This window comes from Strongylocentrotus purpuratus, unplaced genomic scaffold (genome assembly GCF_000002235.5).
Source record: "Strongylocentrotus purpuratus isolate Spur 01 unplaced genomic scaffold, Spur_5.0 spur5_scaffold_9, whole genome shotgun sequence".
NCBI lineage: Eukaryota > Metazoa > Echinodermata > Echinoidea > Camarodonta > Strongylocentrotidae > Strongylocentrotus > Strongylocentrotus purpuratus.
Genome location: NW_022145615.1, coordinates 16,186,827 through 16,205,945, shown reverse-complemented (window position 1 = coordinate 16,205,945; position 19,119 = coordinate 16,186,827). Strand labels below are relative to the sequence as shown.

Sequence of the window (19,119 nt, the reverse complement as noted above, 5' to 3'; positions counted from 1 at the left end):
GTAAACAATGCTGCTCACAAGTGTTCACAACAAGTGTTCACAAGTACAACTCGGTCTCTCAAACTATTCTGAGTCACTCTGAGTCATGTCCATGGTCTCAGCTGTGAGGCGTAAGGCAGTGACTGTGGCTGTGCTTGGCCTCGAGGGTACAGCAGGTGGTGGTGTGGTCAGGAGTGGCTCTAGGGTGGAGGAAGGGTTGGGATGAGTGTGCTGGGGCTGTCTGGTCTGCAGCTGGGTGAGGAGTGGCGTCTGTGGCGTCCGATGAACATGGGCCTGGACTGGAAAGTTCTGCTTCTGCTGTGGGAAGTCGTGGTAGTCGTAGCCTTGGTAGGTGAGGGGCTGTTGAAAGCCGTGGAAGGGCTGTGACGTCGCCTGGGGTAGAGGAGCAGACCTGTACTGGGTAGGACAAACTTCAGCTGGGCCTTGAGGGTTGTGGAAAAGTGCTGTGATCTTCTGCTTCATCACCTGGTACTCGGCCTCGGGCAGGTCCCTCAGGGTCTGGCTCACGTAGGTGATGAAGGGCTTCCGGGCCGAGGATGCTCTGTCCAAGTCGACCAGCTGAGAGAGAAGTTCTGTGCTGGTCTTCATTGTGTCCCTGATCTCCAACAGCACACTGTCGTCCTGTCCCTCCAGTCTATCTCTCTGCCTGCGTCCTCTGGATCTGGTGGTGGAGGTGGAGGTGGGTTGGCCTCTGGTGGCTGCCGCTTGTTCCTCCATTTGTGACAGCACGGCGTCATCCTCCACGGGATCCTCCAAGTTCGGCACCATGGGGAGTTCAGCTGTCGAGGGCTCCTGGCTTGAAGATGCCTGGCTGTCTGTGGGCTGTCTGAGGGAAAGGGGTCTCAGAGGGGCTGCTCCTCGGTGGCGGATCTCACCCTCCAGGAATCTGCACTTGGCCATGACGTACTTCTCCCGGTCAGTGAGCTTGACGGCGGCCTGCCCGGATTTCTTGAGGTGTAGCTTCCCATACCAGGAGTGCATGTGCTTCCACCATCCAAGGAGTACTTCTGCAGTGTACCCCAGGCTCTCTGCCTTGTCTCTCCAAGCTGCCTGCTTCTTCTTGGTATCCCGATACAGTCTGTGGCCCTTTCTCCAGAGGTACTCGTTCTCCCTCAGCCATTCCAGCACATCGTCCTCATGCTCCTCGGAAACGGTGTACTGTTTCCTCTCTCCCTTCTTCTCTAATTGCCTCTTCCTCCCTCTGGCTGGAGCTTGTTCAGGGCCTTCAGGGGCTTCAGCAGGGCCTTCATGTGCTTGAACAACAGGGCCTTCAGGGGCTTGGACATCAGGGCCTTCTGGGGCTTGAACATCAGGGCCTTGAGCAGCAGGGCTTTGAGGGGCTTGAGGGCCTTGGGGCTGGTCCACCACAGCAGCAGCAGCTTCACCATCAGAGTCAGTGTCAGGGGGTAGGGTGCTGGTTCTGGCCTTCTTCACCTTGCCAGGGCTTGAACGAGTAGGCACGGACTTCCTTTTCTTGCCTGACTGACGCACCATGGTGTTGATACAAGAGGTAGTATAGAGATGTATCAATGTAGCCTTCTTCAATAACGAGATGTAGTAGAGATGTATCAATGTAGCCGCCAGCACGTCTTTCCGCTTTATGCTGACTGCGTGTATGTGTGTGACCATGGACGTAAATCTGTAATTGAAACCTATTGTTCAGGGGGATGATCTATTCATTCATCCCCCCTGAACAATAGGTATTACGTAAGGATTGAGGCCCATGTGTGTAATTGGGTTTTTACGGACGTGTATCAATCAGATATGATTATTTGCGTCTGGGGACCGACCTTTTGTGCGTGCTGCATCCCTTTATATCCACAGAGTGGACGCAATTCATACTCCCCGCATGCGCAGTGAACGGTTTGCATCCTATATACATCCGCTCGGCATCCCCTTTGTTTCCGTTAGGCGTACGTGATGCATCCGCTTTATCCGCTATGCATCCGCTCTTTCCGCTATGCGTCTGCTTCGTAATTATCTCCGGTAACCCCTTCGGAGCTGTCATCCACTTCCATCCGCTTTCATCCGCTAGGCTTCCGATGAACATTCGTTCAACATCCCCGCTACATACTACCCACGTCCGTTCTTTTCCGTTCTGTTTTCGCAAATTTTCGCAAATTTTGTCCATTTCTGGAGCGGATGAAAACGGATGGAGCCTCCCCTGAAATTTTGCTCGTCCGCTGTGTCCGTTATGCATACATTTTGTGTCCATCGGCCAGTGGGACCGGGCCTTTAGGTTAAGTTTTCGATGATGATGCTACAACATAGTCCAAGTCTGTTGACCTGAAATGACCTTTGACCTTGACTTTGTGATCTGAATTTCTACTCACATGATTGGGGATACTTGATTACCCTATAGTCAAAGTTTCATTGACTAAGAACTTATACTTTCAAAATTATATCAAAAATTCAAAAACTTAACCTTAGTTTTTGATGTTGACGCCGCCGTCACCGCCATCGCCGTCACCGGAAAAGCGGCGCCTATGTCTCGCTTTTTGCTACGCAGGCGAGACAAAAAATAGATGGATCCTTGACTGCATGCAGTCGAAAATGATGCCTCCACCATAGAGCGATTTTACAAACCAAAACAGGAACAATTATACAAATTCAAGTTTGATTTTAATCCATTAACATGTATGACCTTTTGATATTTGACCTCATGACCTTAGATCTAATCAGTTCATTGGCTCTGCAAGATACATACATGTCCATATATCTTGCGATGACGCAATCATGAGAATGGGACTTACGAACAGAGGGACAACCAGAAAACATAATGCCTCCAGCTAATTTGTAGCAGAGGCATAACCTGTCTACAGGGACCGCCCAAGGAAGTGGTCTTTGTAGACAGGTTCCTTTAGTACATGTTTCAATGTGAAACCAATTTCAAGGAAACAAAAAATGTGCTCGTTGTAGACAGGTGGTCACTAAAGCAGGTTTGACTGTATATTACATTTTTACATACCAACATCACACATTGCTAGTAATGACCATTTAATACAAAACACAAATATATAAGATTTATAAAAGAGACAATGTTCTTGTTCCTCTTTCTACTGTGCATATAATTAAAACATGTATATGACAAAGAGGCAGTAAATATAAGAAAAAGATTGTTACTCACTGTGCTTGTTTCTCAACGTCTTGTAATGATTCCCAGGCATTACCAACTTTATTACTCTTCAAGATACATGGAGCAAAGACTATGGCAAGGTTACTAGCAGACATCTTATTAGTATTCTCATTTTCTGCAATCCTGCAAGAAGAATTAAGAAGTTGCAATTAAATCTGGGATACATCTACACATACTATTACTATCAAAAGAGTTTGAAATAAATCAGTATTTTCAAAGGGTAATAAAGCCTGTGTTAGTTAAACTCTTGGAATTTTTAAAAGACATGTTTTTCTCTCTGCATCTCTTCATAGAAATGATCTCAGAACCAAATCAATAACCTTCTCTATTAAAGTAGCCATACAAGCCAAAATGATAGAACTGACCAAAGAGACCACCTAAATAGATAACTTTCCTTGACAGCTAAAATAGTAGAATTAACCTCCTTTAGAGTTGCCAACCTGTCACTTTAAAGAAAGTATCACTTAGTTTCAAAAAGCACATTTTAATAGGAAAGAAGTTTTTTTGTCTTGCGGCACTTAATGTCAGTTTTTTTCCCCATATAACCTGTCTTGCGACATGGTCCGAGAGCTTTGTTTTACTTCAAATAAATTTAAAGTTAATAAACCTGTAACAAATCCCCAAAAAGTTTTAAGTTCAATGTTTTCTCCTCAGAGGTACAAAGATGCATATATACATTGTAGCATTACATCCATTGCTAATACTTTTGAACCGCTTCCCTCCTCCCTGCACCCTGCATTGAAAAAGCCTTCATACGAATGAGGTTAAGCAATCACACTTTGCCATACTTTTCTATCTTTTTGCTTTTTCTACATACAGCAAATTTAAATAACGATCATAATATTAATGACAGTTCATTATAAAGCATTTTACTGACCAATGTGCTTACTGTATTATTTTGACCCCAATTGCTGGATTAAATTATGATTCTAGAGTACAAACTCTCCACTCCACTGGGGAGCATTCTAGCTACCATATCAAGAGATGTCATATCTCACCTGGCTAGATGGAAGATAAGTCTCTCTAGAGCATCATAATTCTCAAGAGGCAGCTTCTCAATACTACTCTGTAATGACTGTAGCTTCTCATGTTTATCAACAATCTCTGTAGCCCTCAGGAACTCCTCATACAGCTGATATGTCAGGAGAGGCTCTGGCATTTCCCTGAAGAAGGACTTTAATACCTGGGCAATCACTAGCACACTGTAGCTGCCAAAGTCTATGTTATCAACATCTAAACAGATAGAAAAGATAGAGTTTAATAGTTAATCCAGCCTATATACAGTTTACATGAACATGTATTGTGCTGTCATGATAATATAGTATTAATGACTGCTTTGAGAGAAATAGTTGTTTTTATACGCTCAAGGGAAGGTTAGAATTGTGCTATTGCCCGAGGCGTGCCGAGGGCAATAGCCCAATTGTAACCTTCCCGAGAGCATATAAAAACAACTATTTCTCAAATATTAAAGCAGTCATTAATACTTTTATATGCCGAAAACAAAAGAGTCAACTAATGACACCACCTTGGCCTTTCTCTAGTTTATCTGCACGGTTGTTCTTTATGAGTGTATCTTTGAGAGTAGACTAGATCTAGATTCTAGTCTAAGCAAGATATTTTTACAATTTTGGGGGTGGGCCGGCCCTGTGGGGAATATGGAGAAGAACCTGCGGTTTCATATGACACCTCGCTTATTGAGTATCACCTTCAGGATCACAACAGATTATAAAGGTTTGAATCTCGAATTGAAAAAAAAACTTGACTTTTTTTGCATGGTCGCGCAATGCACGTAGACTGCATAGAGACTGCATTGCATGCAATCTCTATGGGAAGAATTTTCTCACACAACATCGGGTGCGCGATCAGACACCCTGACTACTAGATCTATTTTTCGTCTACGTCTATGCTTTTTCAGCAACTAAACGAACATGTTTATGGATAATTTCATGTACCCTTTTTCTTACCGACCAATTCTTCGCACACATACGGTATCCTCGATCGCTCAAACCATTTTTTAACATGTAAACCTACGGGTAACCATGGTTACTGGGATTTTAGAACTATTTTTTAGGACTATTACATGGGTTTGGAATTTTACCGGGAATTTTACAGGAATAGTTAAAGTTTATGAATGCAATTTCGACCAATCAGATGGCTGGATTTCTTAAGTGAGGTATATAACATATGATATATGTAGCGTAAGAGATTACTGATAAAAATACGACTACTAGTATTAGGACTAGTAATAGGGATGGAGGCAGTGATAAATCTCAAATGTAACCAGCATTCAAATGATGATGTTAGCCTTAAAGCCACACTGTCCTACTTGTATCTACTTGCTCCCTCTATATAGAAAACAATGCCTAATCGGTGACCATTGGTCCCCCATGAACCTCTTTTTCTTATGTTAATTGAGAGCTGAGTTGATGAGATAACCACCTGTCCAGTGACCTTGCAGGGCGGTCTAATCCCTCCTATAAACTAGTACAGATAAGCTTTAAAGCCCATCTGCACTAGTTTGGTCAGGAGCCTGGGATTAGGCCTCCCTGCATGGTCACTGGCAGGTGTTTATCTCATCAAATCAGCTCTCAATTAACAAAAGAAAAAGGGGACCATGGGGGACCAATGGTCACCGATTAGGCATTGTTTGCTATATAGAGGGTTAAAGTAGCTATAAGTAGTGCAGTGGGGCTTTAAAGAAATATCCCTAAACAGGTCTGCTACTTATTCCTTTGCTATCAGCAACCCTTTTATAAATATACTTTGCCCGGTGTTTCCATTACAACCAAATATAAACACTCATCATGTGACTAAACAGCTACAATTTTCACTTTCTCCGCAGAGCAAACAAGTAAACTATTCATCCTAGTACAGTCAATCCTGCCTTAGTGGCCACCTCTCTATAAAAGCCACCTGTCTGTAGTGGCCATGCATTTTGTCTCCCTCAAGAGAGAAATGTATGTTGAAGAACCTGTCTAGAAAGGCCACCCGTCTTCAGTGGTCACCTTTTCTGTTTCCCTTGGGTGGCCTTAATAGACAGGTTTGACTGTATTTATTATACATGGAATACAGAGATTTACACCCCATGAAAAAAATATTTTCCTTAATACCTGGTTCGCTGTTAATGAGATGTTTGATTTCCCTGACCTTGGCAGCGGGACCAGGTTTACGATAGATACCCTCCGTATAGAGGCCGTTGACCTCCACTGCAGTGATGAGGCGCTCAAGGACGATGGGGATACGAATCTCCTCATTGACAAGGTCTTCTAACCTAGCACCAATAACCATCCCTTTCACTCCCTGAGGCTTACCACGGCAGATCTGAACTGACTTTGAGCAACACTTCTTGTGACAGGTGTACTTGCAGACTGAGGGGAAAAAATATGGAGTCATACTTAAGTTCTGGTAAACCACTCTTTCTCGTTTTCTTTATTACTTTTTTTTTGGGGGGGGGGGACTTTAGATCAGCTAAAAAATAACCCATGGTCTTACATGCTACAGTACATTGCCAATGTGTTGGCTTTACATTATTTTCATATCAGGTTTACAATTTATCTTTGACAGGCTTACATTAGGTGAAAATATTTGACAGATTAGGAAATATATATGCAGATCAATACCATAAATCTCTCTGTATACGATACATCTGTGTGTAAGATGCACCCCCGTTTATAAACACAGCCAAAAAACAAAAAAATTGTTGTAAAACTAATACCTAGCCATTTTTGGTGATTTTACTCACATAAAGTTGCTAGATATTGATATCAAAACACATCAGTTTTCCATGAAAAATTGGCTTCTATTATTAAAAGAGAATACTTGATACTTTTCCGTCTTTCTCAGCGAGTGTTGGATGGCCGCCATACTGCACAGCACTCGCTACGATAAATCATATTTACGCCAAGAGATGGCGCTGCTCAGTAATAATTTTTTTTGTGTGTGACTCCGTTGGCACCAAGCCAGGTTTGTGTTTGAAAACCCATGCAGGGAGCACCAATTTGTGCTTGTGAACTTGTCACAAATAATAGTAAAAATGTTGATTTTAAAACTAAAGATGACTGACAAATTTCCTCCAGAGTCCAAACAGAAATCCAGACATTGGCAGCTAGTGTGGTTCTAGTTTCCGAGTGGTGAGTCGACACCTGTGTGTGACTGAGCTGGGAGACACTTTTACTCATGGTACCATGCTGGTGTGTTCCGGGCAGGAGTAAGCATCGCTCAGCACAGTGCTAGGTGGAGGGGCATATATTGACACTAAAAAAAAGTTTATTACTGAGCAGCGCCATTTCTTGGCGTAAATATGATTCCCCTTCAACTTAGAAACGCAGGTTAACTTTAAATAGTATTCTTTATTTGCATTATGTAATTCACGTTGAGACACAGAGATGGTCGTAAACCACTGAAAAATAGCATTTTGAGGACTCAAAATGTCTTGTGCCTGTATATTAACGCATCCCCGACCTTATAATTTTTCGGGCCGAAAAAAAGATGTGTGTTATACACAGAGATTTAGTATTTAGGACTCAGTATTTTTTTTTAATAACAATAATTTGTTTCTATCAAATAATAGTTATTGAAATAGATTCAATGTAATATTAAAATCTATTTCATGGCTGACATGAAGGTCTTTAAGCAAATTATGATAAGTTTCCAAAGGTATACGTCCCAAATTGCAAGGTTTAGACCTGTTTTTTTTATGTGATATTGTTCTTCTCACCTTGACATACATAGCCTTTCTCCATGAGCCACAAGAAGTTCCCACACAATTCACATGCTGTGTGAATACCTAACTGAATGCTTAGGAACTTATGGCCCAAGTGTTCAAAGGTTTCCTCCTTCTTCTCCTTTTTTCTCTTTGGTTCTTTCACCTTTATAGTGGAATCAAAAGCATAAGAATTTTACCATAATTGAAAGTTTATTCCAATGTACATTTCATAACACAATATTATTCTCTTTCCTTTTTTCTCATTCCTCTATCACAGGTCTTGACCAATTAAGTTGATAACAATTTATCAAATTTCTTGATGAGCAGCATAGTCCATGTAATTGTTTTCAGGTACATTCATGTACATCATATAGTTGTATTGAATATTGAATAACTTCCACTAAATAAACTCTGAAGCAGATTTCTTCATAATTGACTACAATGCTCATATTTACCTGGCTTAAAATTGAATTTTTTTTAATTATTTATTTTTATCAAAGAATTCTCTGTCTGAAAGGTTTTTTGTGTGTGCATGTAATATATCCACGTTCGGCGAATGAATGTACAAAAACACACATGCAATTCCAATGCATACACGCACGCGATCCCAATGCACACACACACACACACATACTTGTAGATGCCCTCGAATGAGGACCTATGAAATAACTCTCGCAAACATGGACTTTTTAAATTCCTTGTAAATGCCTTCAAACATGGACTCATGAATAAGGCCGTCAAACATGGACTTGTTAAATTCCTTGTTAATTAGGCGTTTTAACATGAACGTATTAAATCCCTTGTAAAGTCCTTTGAAAATGGACTTGATAACTTTAACCCAATGAAATGGACCTTTGACATTTATTATTTATACACATACATATGTACCTCCGAATGTGGACGTACTAGTTTGGCTAGGAGGAATTAGACCACCCAGGGTGGTCATGACAGGTGGCTATCTCATCAACTCAGCTCTCGATCAATTAACATAAGAAAAAGAGGATCATGGGGGACCAATAGTCACCGATTAGGCATTGTATTCTATAAATGGGGAGCAAGTAGATACAAGTAGTACGATGGGGCTTTAAACGCCTTCAAGAATGGACTCAGTAAATAAACAGTACAAGCATGGACCTTTGACATTCCTTCTTATACATAACTTCAAACGTGGACTTGGTAAACTAGCATATTGAACGTGGACTTGGTAAACTAGCATATTGAACGTGGACTTGGTAAACTAGCATATTGAACGTGGACGTTTGACATTAGATAACATACCGGTACTGTCAAATGTGGATTTTTTAAATTAATCCAGCAACTATGGACTGCTTACTTTCCTTGTTGTTTGTTGTACATGGTACCAGAACAAAAGCAAATTATTCATAAATAACTATGTGAGCGTTATAGATGTGAAAATATATATTACTGGTATATACATTCTACTACGTTTGTCATGAAACCATTTCCGAACATATCATATTCTGCATGTTATACTACTCTACAACATAATGGACAACACGAAAGATTAAGGGTAGGCAACAATAATGGCAAATGCCATTTTTTAATCAAACAAAATATGCTTACGTTTTCATACACATAATCGTATGAAGTACATGGTCACAAGCTGGAGTACGTGATATAAAACTATCAAACACAATGATCCAAGTAGGGAACCAAATGTCAAGTTCAAAAATTTTAAACAAATTACAAAAACATGTTTTAGTAAGAGAAAAAGTGACTTGCATAACAAACATATATATAGAACTCATAATACATGTATGGAATTTCAACACAATTAAAGTGTTCCTTTGACGTAGCGTAATAGATGCCAACGTCACAAATATGCTGTCACAATTAAGACTGTTTAACAGGTGCAATGAAAGATATAAAAAATTGTAGGTGACATACAATAAATCATGTACATCTTCATAATATTTCACAGGCTTCAAGGTCTGTGTGAATGGAAATTTATCTAGCATTACAAGAAATTCCTTTAAGAGCAAAATATCTTTAACAGGATTCAAGCTGAACACTAACTCGCTAGCAAATGGCTATAAAAGGCATATAACTATCGGTACAACTGAAATAATTAAGTGTGACCTCCGTTTAAAGCTGTAATTTGCATTTAGGACAATTCGTATTAATTTTCTATTTCTATTTTTTCTTGCCAAACTGCATGGATCTGATTTTGTGCGGCTGATTGACCGTTTGCAGCTATAAAACTCACCAAAGAAAATTTGTTTTCTGCCCCCAAGCCAAAACAGTCTGTCCCTGAAAGGTTCAATTTAAAGTTATATTTCAGATATCTCCATGAAAAGCATGGTCTTGCTGGGCGCTTGCAGCCCTGAGTTATTGCACTATATAGGCTTACATAGTTCTCCGTTATGGGTTATAAACTCGAAGGGTTTGATTCTTTTCTTTTTGTTAAATCCTATGAACACGATCCCAATAGTTCATGAAAATTTACCTATATTTACGGATGTGCACCCTGAACCTTAATGATACCAATGACAAGGTTCAATAGTAGTAGACCAGTATACATTAACTCATAACAAGTGAATACAATAGTTCATCACTAGGTGGGAGAAGAGGCCATCAATATGAATACATTTGTGGACTGGTGTATGGTTAAATGACAACAAATTACAAACCTTACAAATCACATACTCCTAATTTTCTTCTTCACAAAACACTTTTAAGGAACAACTGGAGTTTTTACATTGTTGTACTTATACAAAAGAACTTAAACTACACATCAATGTACCACAGGTATAACTCGCTAAACTGCTCATTGGGTAGCTAGTAACAAGTAAATATTTCATTTGGTGGCCTCAAGAATTTCATACTGTTTTTTTAGACTCGAGATAGGTTGTGACTACAAGCCTTCAAAGTAATTGTCCATCAATAGAAACTTATAAATACAAATAACAAATATGCCTAACCATTTTTCAAAATATACTGTTAACACATAACCTTTTTTGTAAATACAAACATAACACTGACAGTGGCAGATTCAGGAGTGGGTTTGGCACCCCCCCCCCCCCCCCCTCAGAAAAAATTGTGTTTTTCAATCTTGTCTGTGTGTGGTTACAAGAATATTTTGTGTGAGCCTGAATTACACCCTTGTTGTTGTTGAAAATGTAAGAACCTTTGTATTAAATTGTTAACCCCCCCCCCCCCAACCCCCACCCTAGCTAAGCAGGGTTAGGACTATACAGACAGAAACAAGTTCATTTGTTCCGTGTAAATCAGTCTGAATCTGTCACTGCCATTATATTTTTAGTAAAAAGAACTACATAACACATAAAAATTTTAGCCCAAAATTCTAACGTTGAAAGTGCAATAACAAACTGTATGACTTGAGTCATAGAGCATATATTGAACTACAAAATAAATGTGGGATTCACACTTAAAAAGTCAAGGAACCAACTGTTTCCTTTCATACTGAACTGAAAGATAACATATCTCTAACAATTTTAAAGTTATTCTAGACTTATAAAATAATCTCTTTTACTCAAAATTATGGCTTTTTTATCATTAAATATATCAATTACCAAGAGATGTAGATTAGATCTGTCAATCAGAGTGAAGTAATTTTGTTACTATCAAGTTGTTAGCATTTTATCTCACTCCACAACTGTAGTATAAAGGACGTCCATATTTGTTGTAATATTTCTAAAAGCCCCAGTGCATATGAGAACCTCTTTAACAAACTTAAGATGATTATTTTCATATATATAAACGTTATAATGCGTTGACATACAGGTACTGTACATGTTTATTCTTTGCCCCTAAATCCTGGTCAGCATACTGATAAAGCTGAAAACTAGTTTACTGATTAAAAAGAAATTAAACATATATGATCCATGTGCTTTAAGTAATATAAAACGATACTTGTGACATAATTTATGTCTTTAAATTCCTTGCTCATACACAGTATACATACAGTCTTCATTTATACCATATTACATCTTTGAAATCTACAGTGCTTAAATCAATTGCATCAATTAAATGAGGTGAATTGCTATTAAACGCATTTATCTACACAAAATAATGTTGAAGTCGTACATATATTATGTGGAGAGGATTTATATAACTTTCATTAAAAACCAAATGATGAAACTGTTAGGGAACATTTGTTTCTTTCATACTGATCTAGAACAAATGAAACCATAATATATAAATTTAGATTTCAAGTGAAGAGCATGAAATATTCTATATACCTATAATTATTGCTTCTCTTATATGAAGTTCCCATCCATCACCCTTCATATAATGAATGGGCAAAGTCATGTCACCAAGTTGCTGAATTAACAGTTTTTCACTCGATAGCTTTTTACTTCAATAGAGCTACACTACATGAACTTCCATACCGACTGTAGATATTTTACATAAACAAAAGGAAATCTATTTGTTGGTGCAACATTTCTCGAAACCTAATTAAATGTGACTACACATTTTCAAAGTCTCAACTTTAAATAGAATCACAAAAGAAACAGGACATACAGCTACTTCCATAATATGAATCTTTCACGTATGAACTAAAGTAATCAATGAAATCAACTGAGGGTATCCCACATTTAACTAGTGACTGCATTATCTACTCCAAAAAAATCAACAATAAATTTTGTCTTTAGGGTTTGATAAAATCTCATAATGCATACATGAGCAGCATTACAATACATTACACATTTCTCCTGTACATGTATATCATCAGTTCTGAACCTAAACCTTCATGTATGAACTTAACAAATCAATTCCAAAAGGGAGGAGGGAGAAGGGATCTTGCCGAATTTCAAGTCAGGCAACAAACATATCTTTTTTCTGTCTAACTTAAGTGCCCCAATTATTTTGCATATATGTACAAGCACACAATGATAACAAATCATTTGGCAACAGCCTGACACGATAAGTCCATTGCCACATCCCCCTCCCCTCCCCTTTTGGGAGAAATGTCACAATGTCTACAGGTATATATAATATGTATCATGATGAGCATTCATAAATGTACTTTACATCTTCAAGAATCCCATTACATCCTTCTTCCGAATCTGGTTTCGAACGAAATCTTTCACGTTGGTCCAAGATCGATCCCGAAAGGTTTGTGGCTCTGCATTGAAGAGTTTCAAAATATGTGCCTTTCCTGGTAGGGTACGTCTTAGGAGAAATGAGCCCAAATGGTCTGCGACAGTTGTCTTCTCTTTCAAAGTCCAGACTTTCCTGATTGGATGATTCTCAGAAGGACTTTTTGATTTCCCAGAGTAGGCACTACAGTCTGTTTACCAAGGAGAATATATATCTTTTAAACCTTCAATCAGAAAATATATTTCATTTTGAGACAAAACAGCACATATAGCCCTACGTCCATGCCTTTGGCTCCCAGATAGAATAGAGTGAAACTGTCATGAAACATAAAACTAGAACTACATGTATACATTATTCAAGTGAAAATACCCAGTACCATTTTTTGGTGGAAAATAATATAACCCTACATGTTGTATTAACAGGAAATCTCTCTCTCTCTCTCTCTCTCTCTCTATATATATATATGTGAAGTATATGTGAAGAAAATATGCTTCGGTCGATTCATCAAGTACTGGGTGTTCTATTTTTGTTAGGACAAATAATGAAACGTTCAAATAGTGCAACTGCATTCTAACAATCATAATTCAATCAATTAAAGCAGCCCTGACTCAAAGAAACTATATGCACCACTGGCTTTCAGCTACTGACTAGGATTTGACTTTCTCTTGTTTAACATACCTTCTGTCCTCACAGTCACCAAAGGTGAATCATCAGACTGCACATCTTCACCCTCAGAATCTGACTCGGCATCAGTGATGTACTCTACAAAAAATCAAAAGAAATATTTATAATTAGCATAAGTTATGTTATATCAGGCCCTTAACAGTGTTTTTATGTGTATACAAATATTCTGAAAAAGTATTTTTCTACATGAAAGGAATTAGCCTCATAGAATTATTTAGGACAAACTAACAACAGGAATGAAATTCATGCATGTCTTATATATAATTAATTTATAGTTTCAGTAATAAACATTTTAATTCATTATGAACACAACATGGTTCGACATGATTACAATGCTTAGCTCACGACAGATGCATGCAGATTTCTCTCTCTTTCAATCTTTTGGACATCTATCAAACAGTCTTGCACAAAATCGCCAATTATGCACCCCCAAAAATATCTTAATTATTCATCTACTTTTTTTCTTTGTTAAGGGTCCTACGGTTCTGTATCCCTTTTTATAAAGATATATTGAATATGAAAAAGAAAATCAAATTTATTAGTTTGAAATTGCTGGAATATACATGTTTATGTTCAATACATTGTTGTTGTGTTTTTTCTGTTACTTTGATTGCTACTATTATGTACATGTATTCATGAAGGACACCATGGAAGAACAGCGGTATTATATTGATACTCAGCTGGAATGGGCCATCCGCCATATTTTTTATTCAATTTACACTATGTATTATGTATTATTGATTTATGAAAATAAAAGCAAACAAAACCTGCACGTTTTTCTACTCTAGTTGTTCTTTGCAGTTTGCATGAAGAATTCAAAAGAAAATATTATGCACTTTACCTTCACTGGGATCCAACTGCACTTCCTCTAGTCCTTTATTGGCAAGACCTTCAAGATCTCCCCTCTCCATCTTCAGAAGAACTTTTGAAACCTTCGCCAGTTGCACTGTTGAATCTGGGAGTCTATAGTATTCCCGATGCGTTCTGATGTCATGCCCAAGGAAATTAGCTAAGACATCTAGCTCATTTTCCTTTAAATTCATAATCTGGGCTACAGTGGCAATTTGCTTTCTCAGATGTGTTGCTCTGAGATGTTCTGGATGTTCAGCATTACATTTGGTGGAATGAACACGGATAGCATCGCATGCTCTCCGGTGCCCTTCCCCTGATCCAGCAAACACATATGTGTTGCTCTCCTCGATGCCAGCCTCACATCTCCTCTCTTTCAACAAGTCCATTGCCCTCTTCATTGTCGTTGTCAAAAGTACAGGCACCGTCCTCAAACGTTTTCCCACGATTTCGACTCTCCATAGAACTCGACAAAGTGCTCTCTCCCACTTGCTGAGAGCACCATCAATTATACCACCTTCTCCTTGCGAGCAATTTTCATAATCTTGCATGGTCATTTTTGAGACCTCTCCAGGTCTTTTCCTGTTGAAGACAACAATATGTGCCAGCAGTACTTCAGAAAGATTATGCCATTCATGTGCAATTCTGTTGGTGTTGCTCTCTTTCTCAAGCCCATTCAATTTTGCATGCATTTCTCCCTTGAGATGTTTCGCAAATTTGACTACATCTTCGGTAAGTGGCAACAACTTTGGGTTATTTCTTCTTCCTTCTTGAAGACTTCTTAGTGCATGGTGAGTTACATAGCTCCCCCATTGAAGGTCATACAGGGTCAAGAATGCCTTGCAACTTTTCTTGATGGCAGAGTTCTGCGTCATAATGGCTTTTCCTTGTAGAATCTCGCAACAAGTCTTCAGACCGTGTCCGATCTTTAATGCAAGACTGGGGGTTTTGTAGACATTGTTTTCAGCACAAAATCCTGCAGCCAGTTTTGTAGCAGACGTCACTGCAACAAACTTCTCAGGACGTATGAGACTTGCAAGATCGACATTGGTCTCCCCTGTCATTGATCTGTACTCGAGGACCATTCTTCCTAGCTCCCTTGACCGTTGCCTGATATAGTTCTCTTGGTCTCTGCTATGTCCATGTTTCATGGTTAACTTCTCAGCAAATTTTGTTATTAGGTCATCCGACCTGACCACAGCGGCTATATTGTCATCGATCATGTTCGACAGGATTTCAATGGTTCTCGTATCCACCCCAGGAGTATTTGGTAGCAGCATTTTGGCAGCACGCACTTTTCCTCGTTTCTTTGTTTTCCCAGATGGTATACTATCAAGTATCTGGCTGCACTTGTGTTTCCACAATTCTGTCTTCGTGATAAAACCATAACAGTTTGAGCAGGGAACGTAATCTGATGGATCTGACTTGTCTGCTGGCCTATGAACAACAATGAGTTCTCCAACTCCCTTCTTCAGGACAGAGATATTGTGTAGGTAGTTTCCATAATTGCGCATTAGTGTCAATTGTCTCACTTTATCCTTTTGGTCTTCACTAGAAAGCCATTTCTGCACCTGTGGTTCGTTTCTGTGTTTGGGAGTTTGTAAATGGCGAGGTAATTTCTTCTGAGGTTCCATGCAGAAAGGACAATATTGGACTTTATCCCAGCTTTTACTTCTTCCATTTGCTGTGGCATTCACTTGTATCCCTGAAGACCTACTGCAGGCATGCAATACTGCTTTTGAGGTGCTGTCTACATGATTCTCACTGGTTGATGCTTCATCTTCATGAGTGGGTAGACAACCACGATGAATATTAAAAGATCCAGGGATAGGAACGACAGGACTCATCTCCCTTTCCCCAACATCATCATCAGATTCCGGTATGTAATCCGGGTCAGAATCATCTGTTAGATCTGTAGTAGTTTCCGACAGGTCTGACACCTCTGACATGGCCTGAAAAAAAAACAGTAAGAGAAACTGAAATTAGAGTCCATATAGAAAGCAAACATCAAATATCTCCTGCTGAATTGGTCAAATGTAAGTACACTATTAAGGCAAATTATGTTTTATAGGTCCCCTGACATGCATGTTTACTTCTATGCTGGGTCTGCATGATAGATCAACAAACCATTAACTGTTTTATCTTAATGTGTATTATGTATGTTTTTAAAGATTTTTTGTGTGCATTTTTCTAGACCCTAATTGTTAAAGTCCCACCCTGCAAAATCCTCCAGATCAAACTGTGCCTATTGTGAAGTTTTCTGCCAGCTTAGATAAAAGAGTACAATATTATACACCAATAATACCATAGGTGCATCATCAACTGGTTCTTGAGATAATGTGATCACAAGCTATTTTTGCATACAGAATGAGCCCTGTGACCTTTGACCTTGTGACCCCAAAATATAATCAGTTATTGATTTTGCGAGATACATACATTGATTTTGCAAGATACATACATGAATTAAGTTTGGCGGGAACCCATCAATCGGTTCTCGAGATAATGCGATCACAAGCTTTGTATGCATACATAATGAGCCCTGTGACCTGTGACCTTGTGACCCCCAAATCTAATCAGTTAATTGGCCTTGCAAGATACATACATGACCCAAGTTTGGAGAAAATCCATCAATCGGTTCTTGAGATAACGCGATCATGAGAACGGACGTACAGACGGGCGGACAGACGGACAACCCAAAAACATAACGCCTCCGAAAACAGTTATTAATGCATTGATCTATAAACCTATTAATCACCACACCCAAAATAAAGGGGATTGATTTTCCTCAAACAACACATGTGTTGGTGTACTGGTGAAAAAAAACCTTCAAGTATGGACTTGCTGAATTAATACGACAAACATGGACCTAGCTATTTAAAACTGTTAAATTTCAATTGGTGTGATTTAAAACCTTCAAATGTGGACTTGCTAATTTAAGCAAACAAACATGGACTTTCACATTCCTGGATATTTATTACTGTATACAATTGCTAATTATGGTAGAGAATGTATTTGTAGTGTATAGGCAAGTAAATATTTGTCCTAAGTATGTTTACATCATTGCCCACATGCAAGGAAATTTATTAAAAACATTCTTCTTAATTAACAAAACATTTTAGAAATACATACATCTAGGCCTTCTGGTCCCTCTTCACTTCCATCTATGACACCTGGGGAATCTGAGTCCGGGTTATAGCAGGCATCAACCTGGCTGCAAGACATGCTGTTACTCAGGGAGTGTACCTCTTGCCTAGCTGTCCCATTATCATCGGATGTTGGTGTGCCACCCTCTTGAGAGTGGGGTAGTAGTTGACTGGTGGATGGTGTTCCTTGGATAGGACACTGGTGAGAGCTTTGGTTGCTGATGTTGTTCATGATTGGTTGTGATGCTGGCTTGGATGTTGCATCTGGCATATAGGGCAGCTTATTGGTGGTAGTGGAGGTGACAATGTCCATGCTGTTGGGTGTCGGCAGCTTGTTTATAGCCGTTTCCTGCATGTTACTGGAGGTGTGCTCCACAATTGGTGTGTGCAATTGGGTCTGAAATTTAAATTAATATTTGAGTTGAGTTTCTGATACACTCTGAAGTAAAACATTTATTGTGACAACTACATAACATTTTGTCTTAAGGCTGCTGCATGCCGAAAACCTATATGAAACATATGAAAAGCATTAATGGCTATATCGCAATATCATCAGCATACCTGCAGTACTCCAGATTTTGTACATGTATGGTGAAAGCCTAAAATCATCAAGAATAATTGGCACAATAGTTTTTTATTTCCTTATAGCCCCAGAAAAGTTAACAAATTTCCAATGGTCCACCTAATTTTATTTCAAACAACACATTTGTTTGTGTACTGGTGAAAAAAAACCTTCAAGTATGGACTTGCTAAATTAATACGACAAACATGGACTCATTTACATGTATTCTAAACTGTTAAATTTCAATTAGTGCGATTTAAAATCTTCAAATGTGGACTTGCTAATTTAAGTAAACAAACATGGACTTTCACATTCCTGGATATTTATTACTGTATCAATATTGCTCATTATGGTAAAGAATGTATTTGTAGTGTATAGGCAAGTAAATATTTGCCCTAAGTATGTTTACATCATTGCCCACATGCAAGGAAATTTATTAAAAACATTCTTCTTAATAAACAAAACATTTTAGAAATACATACATCTAGGCCTTCTGGTCCCTCTTCATTTCCATCTATGACACCTGGGGAATCTGAGTCCGGGTTATAGCAGGCATCAACCTGGCTGCAAGACATGCTGTTACTCAGGGAGTGTACCTCTTGCCTAGCTGTCCCATTATCATCGGATGTTGGTGTGCCACCCTCTTGAGAGTGGGGTAGTAGTTGACTGGTGGATGGTGTTCCTTGGATAGGACACTGGTGAGAGCTTTGGTTGCTGATGTTGTTCATGATTGGCTGTGATGCTGGCTTGGATGTTGCATCTGGCATATAGGGCAGCTTATTGGTGGTAGTAGAGGTGACAATGTCCATGCTGTGGGGTGTCGGCAGCTTCTTGCTAGGCGTTTCCTGCACGTTGATGTTAGTGTGTGGCATGACGTTTGGTGTGGGAGGCTGCAATTTAAATCAATACATGAGTCTGATTTTGGATACACTATGAAGCAAATGTTTATCATGAG

The 19,119-nt window shown here is 39.1% G+C and overlaps 2 protein-coding genes across 8 annotated transcripts in view; both read right to left on the bottom strand.

Annotated features, from left to right (window-relative positions):
- The window catches only part of LOC590989 (unconventional myosin-IXAa), a 128,364-nt gene that overhangs the window by 24,574 nt on the left and 84,671 nt on the right, over positions 1-19,119 (bottom strand). For all 7 annotated transcript variants that reach the window (XM_030976739.1, XM_030976737.1, XM_030976736.1 and 4 more), the window contains 4 exons: positions 7,854-8,004; positions 6,247-6,504; positions 4,135-4,369; positions 3,128-3,259 (listed from right to left, as the gene is read on the bottom strand). In XM_030976739.1, the coding sequence (XP_030832599.1) occupies positions 3,128-3,259; positions 4,135-4,369; positions 6,247-6,504; positions 7,854-8,004 (776 nt within the window). The remainder of the gene's footprint in view (positions 1-3,127; positions 3,260-4,134; positions 4,370-6,246; positions 6,505-7,853; positions 8,005-19,119) is intronic.
- LOC105445802 lies at positions 11,092-18,356 on the bottom strand. Its single transcript, XM_030976744.1, has 4 exons — positions 17,589-18,356; positions 14,452-16,411; positions 13,605-13,688; positions 11,092-13,116 (listed from the first exon to the last, which is right to left on the bottom strand). The coding sequence occupies exons 1-4, from the start codon at positions 17,955-17,957 to the stop codon at positions 12,854-12,856; spliced, it is 2,676 nt and encodes an 891-aa protein (XP_030832604.1). The 5' UTR covers positions 17,958-18,356; the 3' UTR covers positions 11,092-12,853.